The sequence below is a fragment of the Rhamphochromis longiceps genome, linkage group LG10 (genome assembly GCF_057381845.1).
Source record: "Rhamphochromis longiceps isolate RC_006_pf linkage group LG10, R_longiceps_female_GT1.1, whole genome shotgun sequence".
Taxonomy (NCBI): Eukaryota; Metazoa; Chordata; class Actinopteri; order Cichliformes; family Cichlidae; genus Rhamphochromis; species Rhamphochromis longiceps.
The window spans coordinates 34047980-34063655 of record NC_140566.1 but is presented as its reverse complement, the minus strand read 5'-3'; the positions used below and the strand labels follow the sequence as shown (position 1 = coordinate 34063655).

General features: G+C 41.9%; 1 protein-coding gene across 3 annotated transcripts in view; it reads left to right on the top strand.

Moving 5' to 3' along the window:
- The window catches only part of st6gal1 (ST6 beta-galactosamide alpha-2,6-sialyltranferase 1), a 39727-nt gene that overhangs the window by 14248 nt on the left and 9803 nt on the right, over nucleotides 1–15676 (top strand). For 2 of the 3 annotated variants that reach the window (XR_014913598.1, XM_085421377.1), the window contains exons 3-6: nucleotides 11080–11286; nucleotides 12016–12378; nucleotides 12486–12750; nucleotides 14837–14934. Coding sequence is in view for 2 of the 3 variants with exons in the window: in XM_085421377.1 (XP_085277503.1) it covers nucleotides 11080–11286; nucleotides 12016–12378; nucleotides 12486–12750; nucleotides 14837–14934 (933 nt within the window). In the remaining variant the exon portion in view is untranslated. Of the gene's footprint in view, nucleotides 1–1905; nucleotides 2544–2771; nucleotides 2887–11079; nucleotides 11287–12015; nucleotides 12379–12485; nucleotides 12751–14836; nucleotides 14935–15676 lie in introns of all 3 variants that reach the window. The other variant, XM_085421378.1, reaches the window with a different exon arrangement.

Here is a 15676-nt window from a genome sequence, read left to right as displayed (position 1 = left end):
ACACACACACACACACACACACACACACACAAGAACAACACAGAGAAGAAGAAGAGGGGGTTGTTTTACTACACATCATAAAAACGCAATCATTCATCTTCCAACTGTATCTTTCTGTTCTGGCTTTAGAGTCATAGGTTGTTTACTGAGCCGTACTTTGGGAGTCATACTGTTGTGATACTGAGGAGAAAAGGGTAAGGTTTGATAGACTAAACCATTACACACACAAAACTTGAATAACCTAAAGAGTGTGTGAGACTGCTAGCTGTGTTGTTCAGCATTAAACTCATCTACAAATGTGTTAGTAAAGAGCGACTTGTACTTCTGTCCCATTAAGCAACGGTTTAACAAATTTCACTGCAAACTATAAAAGGAATCTGGATTTATATAGAACATAGTAGTGATGGATTAAGTGCAGGAAACACTAGTATAAGGTGTCTATGGAACAAATCTCCTTCAGCGTTCAAAATGACCAAAGTGAGGCCTACAGGCGTTTCTCTCGATTGGTTGTGTTCAGGGAAAAAGCAGCTAAATACACTGAGACTGCTCCACATTGTTAGCGAGTTAACTCTGGATATCTGTAGGTTTTGTCAAACTTGGAGTGAACAAAAGCAGAAAAACAGTAAAAGATGCAGACGGTGAAAGTCTGGTTTATTTCATGAACACAATGAAACATTTTACAGTCCACAGAGCAAAGTAGCATACATGATAAATAGATACACATAACATGAGAAGTAAAACTCGTCGTCTTACCACATGTTATATTCTGTAAACTTAAAATAACCACAGAAATTAGAGTTTAGTGTTTTAAGTCATCTATTAAAAAACATGAGTCAACATTACTGAAGTGACGCTTTAACGATGCGTCTTATCACCGTGTTTATGATGATAAAACATGTCCTCTCGTTAGTAGTTGTCTGCGCTGTCACTTGTCATGAAAATGTCCAGAGCCAGGGTTCCTCTTTAATCACCATTGATCATTAATAGGGTCACAAAAGATTTGTCACATTATCCCCATAAACAAAATTGCTTTTATAGAAATCATTGTGATACAAATATTTAGATTCTTGATTCACAATGTGCACGAACTCAAAATCTTTAGAGGTTCATATTTATAAAGTATCGCAAATAATACATTTATACCATTGTATGAGCTACACTTCTTGTAAAAAACTGATTGAAAAAAGCTCCTGTCGTGACCTTCCTTCTGTGAGGACACACACACACACACAGAGAGAGAGAGAGAGGGGGAGATCATTAGGATTGGAGGCGTTTTTGGATTTTCACTTATTGTTGGCTTTACAGTCACATAAAATTCATTCCAATTTTTTTGCCTTTGCTTCAATTAAGGTGTTTCTTTAAATCTACAGCAGCTTCCTTTTCAAAAAGTTTACTGACATAGTAAGGAAGTAGCTAGGGAACTCAGTAAGTATGAGCAACAACAGCTTAGGGACTGTTTCTACAATAAAGAGGAATTCATCATCATCCGCAGTTCATCAAAAAAAAAAAAAAAAAAAAAAGTGCCATTAAAAACAATTCAGCAGATCCTCAAAGTATGGATACAATCTGTTTTCAGCTGTAGAGGTGCGCTTCACGTACTTATCAACATGCAGTTTAGAGGCTTGCATTAGAGTGCTTTGGTACTTGGGCCTCTTTTATTTAGCACGGTTATACCATTGTGTATTTAGCTATATAAATATGCTCAAGAGTCTATTGTATGTTTGTCATGCAATTAAAAATTCAAAAATATAATTTTTAAATCAGTAACTTTGCAAATTTAGCGCGGACCCTCACCCCTCCCTCCGGCTCCCACGGCCCCACTGTCACCGTAAAACTCATACTCTTCCCCCACGTATGCTGCTATTTCCCCGCGCCCCAATAATTCTTGTCCTTTTTCTGTTGCAGCCTCCCACAGTCCCGTTTTCGGCGTTCCTGCGCGACTCATCTCCCGGTCCCTTGGTTTCTCGAGTTTCACGCGTGTTTTCCTTCTACCCTCCCGGGACACCTTCAGTTAAAATAAAGTTTATTTTCTCGTACTCCTGTGTGTGTTGGCTCTGCTTCTGGGTCCAGCTTGTGCGCTGAACTTCGGTTCATGACACTAATAGTTTTAAATAGAGCACCACAAACAACAGGTATTCCTTTAGAAATAAACTTTTCTTGTGTTACTTCTAAAAACTACAGATTCTTAACTCTGCAACAGTTAGACAGAGTTGGTTACAGTTAGGCCCTCAACAGTCAGCAAAACAAGTCATAAAACAATAAAAGAGGCTGCCTTATCAAGAGCATCCCAGCACTGTAGTTCCATTACAATCAGTTTCCTTTATTTTATCTTATCATGTCAGAGGCCAACTGAAACCAAGTCCACCTATATAAAAACACCCCATCAGACACACAGTAGTTTCCTCAGCACTTCACAATTCCCCCCAAGGTATAGCGTTTTAACTTTTTATTTTTTCGGATCCCAGACACAGCGGTGTGAGGTAGTTAGCACACAGTTTGGACGTGTAGAAAACATTGCTTGTTTGGAACACATCAGCAGAGAGGTAGAGTTCATAGCTGTTCATAAGAGTTTAATTTAATCAAACCTCATTTTATGGATCTAAGTGGCTCCTCATCACTAGCCAATTCACCATTTTATTTAAATATCTGAATTTTCGGAATGAGGATCCAAGCGGGACACAGAGGCTGCTTTAACGCACCAGAATGCAAATATAAATAAAAGCCTGACTATCCTGAGAGCCTAGCTGCAGCAAGACCTTTCTTTCACACAGATTCCTGGATGTGCGTCGGATCCGACTTTGCTACCCACACAGAGCGTTTCTGACAGTCGGGCGCTGCTTATACAATAGAGAAAAGCAACAATACACCGTGTGTCTCTGCTCCAAGGTAAGGATGTCTGTTATACCCAGCGCATAAATGTCTCTGTGTTAACGCTGATTATTCAAACCCTGTTGAAAATGTGACACATTTGTTATCCAAAAACATTTCCTCTAAATTTGCAAAGTTACTGATTTAAAAACTATATTTTTGAATTTTTAATTGCATGACAAACATACAATAGACTCTTGAGCATATTTATATAGCTAAATACACAATGGTATAACCGTGCTAAATAAAAGAGGCCCAAGTACCAAAGCACTCTAATGCAAGCCTCTAAACTGCATGTTGATAAGTACATGAAGCGTACCTCTACAGCTGAAAACAGATTGTATCCATACTTTGAGGATCTGCTGAATTGTTGTTTTTTTTTTTTTTTTTTGATGAACTGCAGATGATGATGAATTCCTCTTTATTGTAGAAACAGTCCCTAAGCTGTTGTTGCTCATACTTACTGAGTTCCCTAGCTACTTCCTTACTATGTCAGTAAACTTTTTGAAAAGGAAGCTGCTGTAGATTTAAAGAAACACCTTAATTGAAGCAAAGGCAAAAAAATTGGAATGAATTTTATGTGACTGTAAAGCCAACAATAAGTGAAAATCCAAAAACGCCTCCAATCCTAATGATCTCCTCCTCTCTCTCTCTGTGTGTGTGTGTGTGTGTGTGTCCTCACAGAAGGAAGGTCACGACAGGAGCTTTTTTCAATCAGTTTTTTACAAGAAGTGTAGCTCATACAATGGTATAAATGTATTATTTGCGATACTTTATAAATATGAACCTCTAAAGATTTTGAGTTCGTGCACATTGTGAATCAAGAATCTAAATATTTGTATCACAATGATTTCTATAAAAGCAATTTTGTTTATGGGGATAATGTGACAAATCTTTTGTGACCCTATTAATGATCAATGGTAATTAAAGAGGAACCCTGGCTCTGGACATTTTCATGACAAGTGACAGCGCAGACAACTACTAACGAGAGGACATGTTTTATCATCATAAACACGGTGATAAGACGCATCGTTAAAGCGTCACTTCAGTAATGTTGACTCATGTTTTTTAATAGATGACTTAAAACACTAAACTCTAATTTCTGTGGTTATTTTAAGTTTACAGAATATAACATGTGGTAAGACGACGAGTTTTACTTCTCATGTTATGTGTATCTATTTATCATGTATGCTACTTTGCTCTGTGGACTGTAAAATGTTTCATTGTGTTCATGAAATAAACCAGACTTTCACTGTCTGCATCTTTTACTGTTTTTCTGCTTTTGTTCACTCCAAGTTTGACAAAACCTACAGATATCCAGAGTTAACTCGCTAACAATGTGGAGCAGTCTCAGTGTATTTAGCTGCTTTTTCCCTGAACACAACCAACCGAGAGAAACGCCTGTAGGCCTCACTTTGGTCATTTTGAACGCTGAAGGAGATTTGTTCCATAGACACCTTATACTAGTGTTTCCTGCACTTAATCCATCACTACTATGTTCTATATAAATCCAGATTCCTTTTATAGTTTGCAGTGAAATTTGTTAAACCGTTGCTTAATGGGACAGAAGTACAAGTCGCTCTTTACTAACACATTTGTAGATGAGTTTAATGCTGAACAACACAGCTAGCAGTCTCACACACTCTTTAGGTTATTCAAGTTATGTGTGTGTAATGGTTTAGTCTATCAAACCTTACCCTTTTCTCCTCAGTATCACAACAGTATGACTCCCAAAGTACGGCTCAGTAAACAACCTATGACTCTAAAGCCAGAACAGAAAGATACAGTTGGAAGATGAATGATTGCGTTTTTATGATGTGTAGTAAAACAACCCCCTCTTCTTCTTCTCTGTGTTGTTCTTGTGTGTGTGTGTGTGTGTGTGTGTGTGTGTGTGTGTGTGTGTGTGTGTGTGTGTGCGTGCCTTAGAAGTCAAATAATACATTAGCCATACTTAAAAAAACATCTGAATTTCATTTAGAACTGAGATTCTAAGTTGTAAGGAGGAATCTTATGCACAGCCAGAAACATGTTTCCCCACTTTCACAATGCTGAGGTGCCAAATCCACAACCCCCAACAAATGGTTTATTACACGCAGGTGTGAAGGGCAAGCTTTACTTACACAGCCTCACACACAGCAGATTTTTAAAGTTTTTTTGGGTACAGTGGTTTAGCCACAGATGCAACATCCACTTTTGATAAAGATCACTCCACCTGTTTATTTCTTAAGAAATTAAGCATCTTTATTAAGCTCTTATTTATACATGTCTACACATTAATAGACACCGTGTGCTCTGAGACATTATAGTCTTCTACTTCTGCTTCCATCGGTTTGCATTTTAAACTCCCAGCCTTTCAGGTTGTTATGAACGGCTTATATTTCTAACATTTTGTGATGTAAAAGTGAACCATGTTTTTTTTTTTTTTTTTTAATTTTCTGTTTGATGGAAGGACTTAAGACACGAGTTATTTAAACAATTCTAAATGACCGTGTGATGGCCATAGTACTTTATGTGGGCCAAATGTGTTAAGGATAATGTTTATCAATGTAAAATTGCAAAGAACCTTTGAATAGATTATAACATTTTGTAAACAGATACCTCAGAAGCTGTACTGGTAGATCTATGTATGTAAAGTAAAACTTTCCACAGTACTTCCACTTAAGTAGCTAAACACATAAAGTCACCCTTACCAATAATCCACTGCTCCTTGAAAAAAAGTAGCACAAACAGACAACAGACTGAGCAATGATAAGTAGAGCTACCCGAGGCCGAGACTCAAGCAGAAGAAAATTTAAAGTTGTTGTTTTTGTGGCTCGAAAAATTAAAGAAAGTATGTTTAATAATTCAACAAGACCCGCACCTTCAACACATGTACATTCAAATTTTGGAACAGGCTCAACATTGCTGCTGTTCAATAGTTTTTATCCGTTTGAAAAAGTCATTTTACGGCTTTAATGTTTCCAGCTGATAAGGAGAATGAGTGCGTTTCAAATGTGCGTCCAAAGGCTTTAAACATCTGCTTTGTCTGTAACGACAGTATCAAACTACAGAGCATTGTTTTTACTAAAATTCAACATTTTCCGATGAAAATTTGGCTACTTTTTTTTTTCTTTACTGTAACACGCACCTCAATGCCATTTTTAGGATATTCTTGGTGATCCCACCTTTTTCATATTTATGCTTTTGGCACTGAGGGTATCTAATACGCATGTTGTCACTGTGTTTGTACTACCAGCTGTGAGGGCTCTGCTTTTGCTTTGAGGAGTCTGTTTTTATTTTGTCTCGTGAGTGTGTGTGTGTTTTTCAAACGAGATCCTCGTCAGTTTGATTTTGTTACCACAAACTTTGTGTGAAGTTCACAACAGAGGTAAAGAGATTTAAACACCCCAGTTTAAGGAGGCAGGCAGGGGTTGGACCACCTGCACAGGACAGGTGAAGCAGAGAGTGTCGGGGGGAGATGTGCAACAGAAGCAGAGGGAACATTTTACAAGATGATAAATGGCAGATTTAGATGATTAAGGATTTGTTGACAAGATTAAAAGACACGTCCGTCAGAGTTCAACAACATTACAGTTTGATTAAATAAAAAAGTTTTTAGACTACACAAGGTTCATTTTCTCCTCTGATAGTAATCATATTAAACATGTCAAGAAAGAAAGAGTATAAAGAAAAATAGTAAATGTGTGTCTAATTAAACTCTTCCTGTGAGCCTTACATCATCCTTTAATATGTTTGGTGTTACAAACTTGAAGAAGCACAGAAAAGATCATCAGACATTAATCTAATCAGTTTTCAGCCTTCATTCATATTGAAAAGTTGAAATCTTCCCTGCTAGACCCAAGTGCAGCGTTTAACACCGTCGGCCATAACATTTTATTACAGCTATTATTAAATGGAGAGTCCTCTTCACACACTGAGGTTAATTATGAAGCTCCACAGGCTTCTGTGCAAAGACCAGTTCTGTTTACATTATACGTGCTTTAGAAGACATAGCATACCACAGGTCAGCTCAGCAACATTTCGACTTTGGCTTGTTTTTTCTGGTTAACGTTAATTACGTAATTTAGAATTAAAGTTTAGTGTTCTTAGCATTTAGGATGGCCGTGGCGAGTAACTCGAGTGCTGTAAACATTTCATGAAACCTCATCAAAAGTTATCTGAGTTGGAAGGGTGGCTGTTAATAAGCCATTCTTAAGGAAGGAGAACAGAGAAAAATAAGGCTGAGGTGTGCCAAATTACACAAGAAATTGACTGGAAAAAGAAATCAGCTGTAATATGTCTTATGGAGTAATGAATCCAAATTTGAAATATGCATGGAAGAGGTCCGAAGAGAGATACAACAGTGAATGTCTATAGCCGTCTTTAACACAGCGTGGATACTCTACCGTGCTTTGAGGCTGGATTTCAGCCAGTGTTGTTGGAGCTCTTATCCAAATTAATCAAATTATGAATGTAGAAAAGTTCCACCAGATTTTGATCGACCATGTAATACCACGTAGTGTCTGATTGGCTTCAACTTCATTTTTCAGTACGACAATGATCGCAAACATACTGCCAATGTAGTCAAAGTATGCCTGGATGAAACAACGCATCAGTCATGGATTGATCTCTCCAGGGTTCGAACCTCAAGATAATAGAAGCAGTGTGGGATCATCTTGACAGAAAACAAAACAAAAGGCAGCCAGCATCCAAAGAAGAGTCTCGGATGTCTTTCAAGAAGCCTGCAGAACTAAGAAATTACAAGAAAGCTTACCTATTAGAGTTTAAGCTGTGTTGAAGAATGAAAGGCAGCTTTAACTGGACAAAAGGGGAAAAAAATCCCACATTGACAGCTAACTCAAGAGACAAAAAGCATTAGAACTCAAGTCATTACCTTACTTAAGGATAAATAAGTTAATTAATTACATTAATGCATAAGCAGAAAATAACCTACAGTAACTGCTTTGCGATATGGAAGTGCAAAAGACAACTGAAAGGGAGGATAGTTTCTATATATGTGGTTTCTATTAAGGGACAGAGGAACGATAAGAAACGATAAGAAATCAAGGACAAGGAGTGTGGTGTAGATAAGTGAGGAAATCCGATCATTACTACAAATTTAGTTGAAATTTAAATATTTTAACTATGGTGCCTCCTGTGAGGGCTGTCTGTTTTCCACATTCTGCAACGGTAAAATACGACTTAGAGGCGGATATTTGTTTTACTTTATGGGCAACAGTTGTTCTTGCTGTTGACAAAACTCGCCTCATGGTTGACTCTGAGAAAAAAACTCTTTCCCACAGAGGGGAATAAACTTATTTGAATATGAGCTTTTTTCCACTAAGACTTGTTTTATGGGGAGATGTACGAAATTATTTACCGGGTTACAAGCAACGATAATATCGGATGTTGACTCCTCAGCGTCATCATTTTCTATCTATTGAAAAAACTTATTGATAAAGTATTGAAGAAAAAAACTCCTCCTTGGCCCGCGGGGGGTGTGTGTGTGTGTGTGTGTGTGTGTGTGTGTGTGTGTGTGTGTGTGTGAAACAAGATCGCCTGTCGCTGGTTTGTTTTTCAGTCTCTCAAAAGGAAAAGTAGTATTCACTAAGGGATAGTTATTCGTTTTTTACACATAGGCAGCCTGTAGGTTACAAGCGGATAGAAAGTTCTTCTTTTCATCACAAGCTATGGTGTATCTTAAAGGTTTTTTACAGCGTCTGTATTATAGGAAAATAAAATACTATTGAAATCTCTACAGGAAGTCACTCTTTATTTCCATTACAAACGCCGGTGCAGCTTAAGAAACTAAAATTACACCCGCTCTGTCTCTCTATACAGCACAGAATCAGCTGCTGCATCACCGCTGTGCTTAGGGAACATGACGCAACAGGTCTGAAAATGACTAGACACTTCCGGAGTATTTCCGGTAGGGTCATAAGGTCCGGATCGAGGCCTTCCATAGTAAATATGCTGTATTTGAATATGTCATATTCAAAGCCTTCTTCTTCTTTGGGAGAGCAGATCTCATCGGACACAGGAACGCTGCTGGGCTGCAGAAGGAAATCCATCTTGTGTCTGTGCCTTAGAAATTGTGACGGACTCCACCTCTCTGCTTTTTTATTCCCCTCCAACAGATGGCGCGCTTCCGGAGGTTTCCCCCTCCCTCTAAAAACTTTTTTTTCCCAACAACAGATGACACGCTTCCGGAGGTTTCCCCCCTCCCTTCTCAGGATGCAATTCGACACGCTTAGCAACAGATGGCGCGCTTCCGGGGTTCACCCCCCCTTCTCAGGATGCAATTCGACACGCGGGGGGTTTCCCACCCCCCTTCTCCGGATGCGATTCGTCACGCTCATTACACGCTTCCGGGGGGGAGGGGCGGGAGGTCAAAAGGTCGTGATTAGGGCCATCAATCACTTCGGATCAAATTTTGTCATAAGCTGTATGGGATTATCTCTCTTTGGCGTCATGTGACAGAATGTCAGTCTCAGACGTGCAGCGTTTACACTTCTGGACTGTCAGTGTGGTCGTTTTGCTCCACGCCTGCACAAATCAACCACATCGAGGTGAAAGATGGACACAGCTCGATGTTAGCAGACTTTAGTAAACCAGCTCCTCTCTGGTCTTACTGAGCGAAGGTCATGAAGAGGTCACACCCCAAACACGTCCTGTAAAAAAACAAAAACAACAGAGCTTGTTCGTGACTTTCAGCGTGACTCGAGGCGTGCTCGCAAAAGTCTGTGACGAGTCTGACACTGTTGTAAAGACTCACCTTTCAGCACACTCTCTTCACCAGATGCTCCTTTTTTCTTTTCCTGACCTTTGCCTGTGTGTGGTGGTTGCCCTGAGCAACTTCATACTGAGTTATGAATGTTAAACTTCACCACAACCTTCGGTGTCCATCACTTCCAAAGTGTAGCATTTTGAAAGCTGATGGTTCTTCTTTGATGCATGCATCATTTGTAAGCTGCTTCCTCGTGTTTGTCTCTGTGGTGTGAGTGTGAGTGGGCACAATAGTCTCCTTTTACGAGGCTAAATCGCCGTGGTAACTGACACCGAACACATCACCTGGTCAGGAGCTGGTGATGTGCAGAGCGAAGAACCAAGAGTCAACTGGATTGCAGTGTGACTGAAGCATGCATGGAATCATTTGGTGATTTAGAAGATGTGTAAATGTTTTTATAGTCTGATCTGCTGCTGGAAACCTGATCAATCAGATTAATTTCACTTTGATCGGCGACAAGCTGAAGTGATTTCCACGTCTTCTTTTTCAGGCTGTGGCACAGTTAGAAGACTTAACTTCAGGACTTTGTTTCTTTCCACCATCCTTTTTGTATTTTTGGTATCTGGATTGTTTTGAGGACCTTCTGTGTGAACCAGCTTTTTATTAGCACCTCGTGCTTGGGTTGATTTTTATGTTCATCCAGTTTGTTTCTTCTCCCGACCTTTATTAGGTTTTTTAGCCAAATGTTTTGTTCCACATTTTTATTTGTAGCTCTGTTTTTGTGTGTTGCGTTCTTCTGTCAGTTTAAACTCGTGAGATTCTTCCCAGACGCCTTAACGCCCACTCACATCCTGGGCCATCTGACTTCAGGAAATCACATGATAGGGTGGGGCCAGGTTTCACAATGAGCTTACCCGAAACTCTGGCTGATTGTGACCCACACCCGTTTTCACACCTCGGCTCATGTGGTTAGGTAGAGGATCATCAGGAAACTCCCACTGGGTTTAAATCTGGGACTCTCCACCAGTTGACCCTAGAGCTGAAGAAGCTTCTGGGATGAGAGGTGGAACGTCTTCAAGCAACTTAAAGAAGTCCAGACGCTTTTCTTTCCAAGCTCCTTAGACTGCGATGACCTGGATGACTGAGAACCTTCAGACATATTTGTGAACACTAAAAATTTGTTTTATTGTCTCAGGTGACAGAAAAGCATCAGCTACAGTCAGCTGTGAAGATTAGCAGAGATTAACTGAACACATCACCTTGATATTGCTGAGTCTTAATTTCATGTGTGAAATCTCTTAAACAGCACTGACGGAGCCGTTACAGGAAGCTGAGCTCTGTGGGTTCTCATCAGCTGCTGTGATGAAAGCTGAATTCTCCCGATACTGAACATGAAATGTGCCGCACCCTCACCCCGTCTTTTATAAGCTGACCCACAACACAGAGTCCAGGTGAGACACAGCGGCTCTGATGTGTAATACAAACCTTTCATTCTGTCTTTGCAGATACCCGCGGCAGCGATGGACAGAGTCAGCCTGCTGTGGCGTCTGAGGCGGCGGGCTCGCCGCGGCGTGCTCTGCATGACCTTCTTCTGCATCTCCATGGCTCTGCTCTACGCCATCTGTGCTGAAAACAGCGTGCCCGTCACCGACGCCATCTTTGGCGTCCGGGCACGAACCCGCGCGCAGCCTCATGCGCACAATGTCATCAAGGTGCGAAAAGTTTAACCACAACCGGAAACATTTCATTGAATAGTTTCTATTCAACCCACAGCAAAACTACATCAAGGAAAACAAAGTTTTAAATTCAGGTGAAAAATGAAATTTGGCAAGAAAACAAACAAACACGCACTGTGCAAAAGTCTTGAGCCACCCCTTGTTTCTAGATATTTTGCTTCCAAGCAGCCAGATGTTTTAAAGTGTTGTTCCTACACATAAGAACAACTTTTATTAGCAGACTGTCACAAAAACACATCATTTGTTCTCATTTCTTTGGTTAAATATCGAAAAGTCTCAAAGGCAATACTGTGTTCGCACCGACAAGCTGATTCCCAAACTCAGTGAGTGGAGGCCAGAAGAAGACGCAGCAGACCTAAAAACAACTACAGCTGAACAGTATCTGAAAGTCATGTCCTTAGAAGACCTGACACAGAACCACAGAGAAGCATCTGGCACGTCAGTCGGCGCTCTGCTGTTCCCTGAACCAATCAGAAATAGCCTCAAGGCCAAAACCAGGGTTTAGTGGTCCAGCTTTCGTTCTCTCCATCGTCATATTTAAGGTGTTGCAGCTGCGCTCCAGCGAGAGGAAGCTACAGGCTCGATGCTTGAGCTGGTGTCAAGCACCACCTGAAAGTCTGCACCACTTCCTGAGGGGGAAGAAACGAACAGACTTGAGTTATTTTTGGTGAACCACAATAATGTTGATGCTGCTGATTCCCACAGGTGCTGCGAGGTGGAGCCAAGCCCATGTACACGGACCCTCAGAAGCTCCCGGGCGTCATCCCAGGCGACCCTCGCCGTCCGATCCCCATCCTGTCCTCGTCCAACCACAGCCACGAAGCCAGGGATTCGTCGTCGAAGCGGAAACAGCGGGAGCCCCCGGGGTTTTTCAGCCGGCTGCTGCCGCGCCCCTTCACGCGAGCGCTGGAGACCCTGTTCGGGGGCCGGCGGAAGGGCGAGCTGAGCGGCAGAGGCAGCGACGCCGAGTTCTTCGGGCCTAACGGGCTTTTGGGAGAGGTGTGGGACGACGAGATGTCCAGCAGCATGCTGGGGACCAGGATGAAGAAGGTGGTGCAGAACTACCAGGTGAGTCGTGGACCAGTGACGCAGCGTCTACAAGTTACATGCAGGCTAAGTCCAGATTTATATGGACTGACGCGCTCCTCCCTCCATGTTTCTGGTGTTTCTGTCAGGCGATGAACAAATACGGAGTCGAGCTGTCGGGCCCCGGCGGCGTCTCTGGCACGCCGAAGCTGAGCGGTCCCGAGCTTCTCTGCCAACTGAAGGACAAAGTAGAGGTCGCGACTTTGACCCCTGACCTCCAGCCCTTCTCCTTGCTGCCCTGGGCCACCCAGCTGCCTCCGCAGCAGCTGACCTCTGACCTCGGACCCTACAAGAGCTGTGCTGTGGTGTCATCGGCGGGTTCACTGCGCTACTCTGGGCTGGGCAAAGAGATCGGTGAGACATTTAACCCTTTAACCCTTTAAGACCTACCATAGAACCAAGTCCACCAGAGCTTATATTATATTTTTACCTGCTGTGGAGCCATTTTTGGGTGGCATGCCCGCTCCGATCGGCTGTAAAGGGTTAAAGCCGGTCGGAGCGGGCACGCTCTGTTTTGCGTAACTATTTTTAAATCCCGGTAGCTCTGCAACCACGTGAGCTAGCACAATAATTTTTTTGCATATGAAACCGGAGGAGTTGTACTTACATCTGATGCCATCAGCTTGTCCTCGGTCACAGTTTCCTTCCACATATAGCTTTGCAAAAACTGCATAAAAACATAACAAGAACATAATATTCCAGAAACACGCTTTGCCGATCCGGTCAGCTGTTCATAACACTTCCTATGTCCATCAGCGCGAACTATCGCATGTCCGCCATGACCTGCCCGAAACCGGAAGTGACGTCATTTTTGCGGAAATGTAGTTTTTTACCATCAGGGCCTTATGAGCCTATACTGGTGTTTTTAAAAGTTATGTTTGACTTTATGACTTTCTGTGTCGTTTCTGGGATGCTGAGGACTCATATTGCACTGCTGGAAATAGTTTATTTTGATGCACATGCTGCTTTTTTTGCAAATTTGCATTATAATATTTATTTTCGTTTTTCCTGCAGTGTTTAAAAATTGGTGTATTTCAAAAATAAAACTATGAAAACACTTAAAATTAATTTCCTGTGGTGGGAAACTAGTTTGTGCAACTTTTTTGTATTTACAGTTTTGAGGGATAAACCTCTTAAATTTCTCTAACTAGAAATATATGTTAAGAAAGCAAAAACTATTTAAATTTTTTTTGTAGTTTATTGCACTTTTTTGCAATTTATGTAATTACTATGCACTTAATGCAGACATATTATTAAAATCTGGGCTATAATGGTTGTATTGATGTATATCAACTTGAAATGCTCCCAAAAATGGCTCCACAGCATGTAAAAATATAATATAAGCTCTGGCGGACTTGGTTCTATGGTAGGTCTTAAAGGGTTAAATGTGGATTTGATGCTTTTGACTCCCAAAGTCTGGGATTTAAAAAGGACACGTCCCTCACATCTGGACAGTCCAGAGGATGAGACGATATTTCTCTGTCGAGAACCTCAGAGCTGCTCTTCTCCTCCCAGCATCAGCAGTGAGCAGCACGCGAAACATAAACAGCACGGTTCAAAGTGAGGTTTGGTGTAAGTGCTGAGCCCTGCTGCTCTCACACAGGATCGTTTTCGCTGTGTGAAAGTTGCAAAGCAAAGTTGCTCTCTGCAGCACACTGTCCCTGAACCACAGAGGAAGGATGTGTTTGAGCTGTTTTCTGCAGAAGTCTGGTAGCTCCAGAGTTTCTCACCCAGCATGTCTGCAAACACAGTTTGCTTGGTGCTCTGACTGAAGTGTGAGCTGCGTGCAGCGCCTGTATAACCAACTGCCGTGCTGGTGGGTGGAGGTTTGGTGGTCAGGATCATTTCTCTGTTGCTGGAGGATGATGTGCTGGCTGTTGGCATTAGCCATAAAAGGGTGGAGTGTCCCCTCTAAAGGCCCCTCGAGGCCCCAGGGCAGTCTGGGAACATCTTGCTGTTGCCTCAGAGGAGGCAGGAAGAGGAATGTCTGCTGCCCACACGGCCCGGACAAGCTGCAGGAAACGGGTGAATGGACAGACTGTCCAACTGAGACTAAGCTCCACCACTGTGGGACAGAACAAGTCAGCTGCTCTTTTCTTTTTCTGCTGTTTGTGTCCGAAAACGTGGAGGAGGCACAAAGTTAGTGTGAAAATAGGCTGAAAACACATTTAAGTGACCTCAGACTGCTTTAGATTCACCCAGTGTTCCTGCTGAAGTCAGCTCTTTATGTAATAACTGACTTTATCATCATCTTTTAAATTAAGTGTGTGTGTGTGTGTGTGTGTGTGTGTGTGTGTGTGTGTGTGTGTGTGTGTGTGTGTGTGTGTGTGTGTGTGTGTGTGTGTGTGTGTGTTCTTGGTTGATGAACAGAAAACGCGTCACTTCAGCGAATCACAAACTTTCACTTCTTCTTAACCGAATTAGTTTTCTCGTTTTTCAGACTCACATGAAGCTGTGCTGCGCTTCAACGCTGCGCCCACCACCGGGTACGAGAAGGACGTCGGGTCCAAAACCACCATCCGCCTCATCAACTCACAGGTGGGCACAGACACAGGTGGTGACAGCTGAGCTGAGAGGAAGTGCTTCACTGCAAACGAGACAGACGTGGTGATAATAAGACGAGAATCCAAAGATCGTCTGCGCGTTGATTTTTAATCTGCGGCCAGTTTTATACGATAATTTTCTCTGTCACACTTATTAACTTGTGTTCTTCTGATTGGTTGCCCCTCATAAGCAAAATATTTCAACAGTAGATCTGATTGAGATCCCCCTCTGTGACATCACAGAGATCCAAGAGGAGAAAAACTGTGTGAAACGAAGCGTTTAGGCTGATTTTGGCCTCATTGTTAGAAACCTGGGTGTCTAATATCAACACAACAATGTGACAGAAATAATGTTAATTGTTTTTGTTTTTTAATAACTTTTCCATACAACACGTGCAGCTTTGTTATTTAAATCACTTTGTTTAGTGTGTGAGAGCGTTCGGCTCTCCGCCACAGTTTGGAGTAAAGTCGAGTTTGTAACGACGCTGCAGGCGATGGTCGCGCTGAAGAGGTCGAGTTTGCAGATGGGCTGTGGGCGTTTCAGTGCAGAGCAGCTGCCTGTGGCTGTTTTTAGATGCTTTTATGTGAGAACACCTCGCTGTGAGGATCTGCAGAATGCTTCTGAATACGGCAAAGTCAAAACTCGACTGAGTGGATTTGGATTAATCAGTAGAACCAGAGAATTTAGCTGCTCGGTTTTCACAGCTTTTCATTTTTAAAGAGTTTTAAAAGTCATG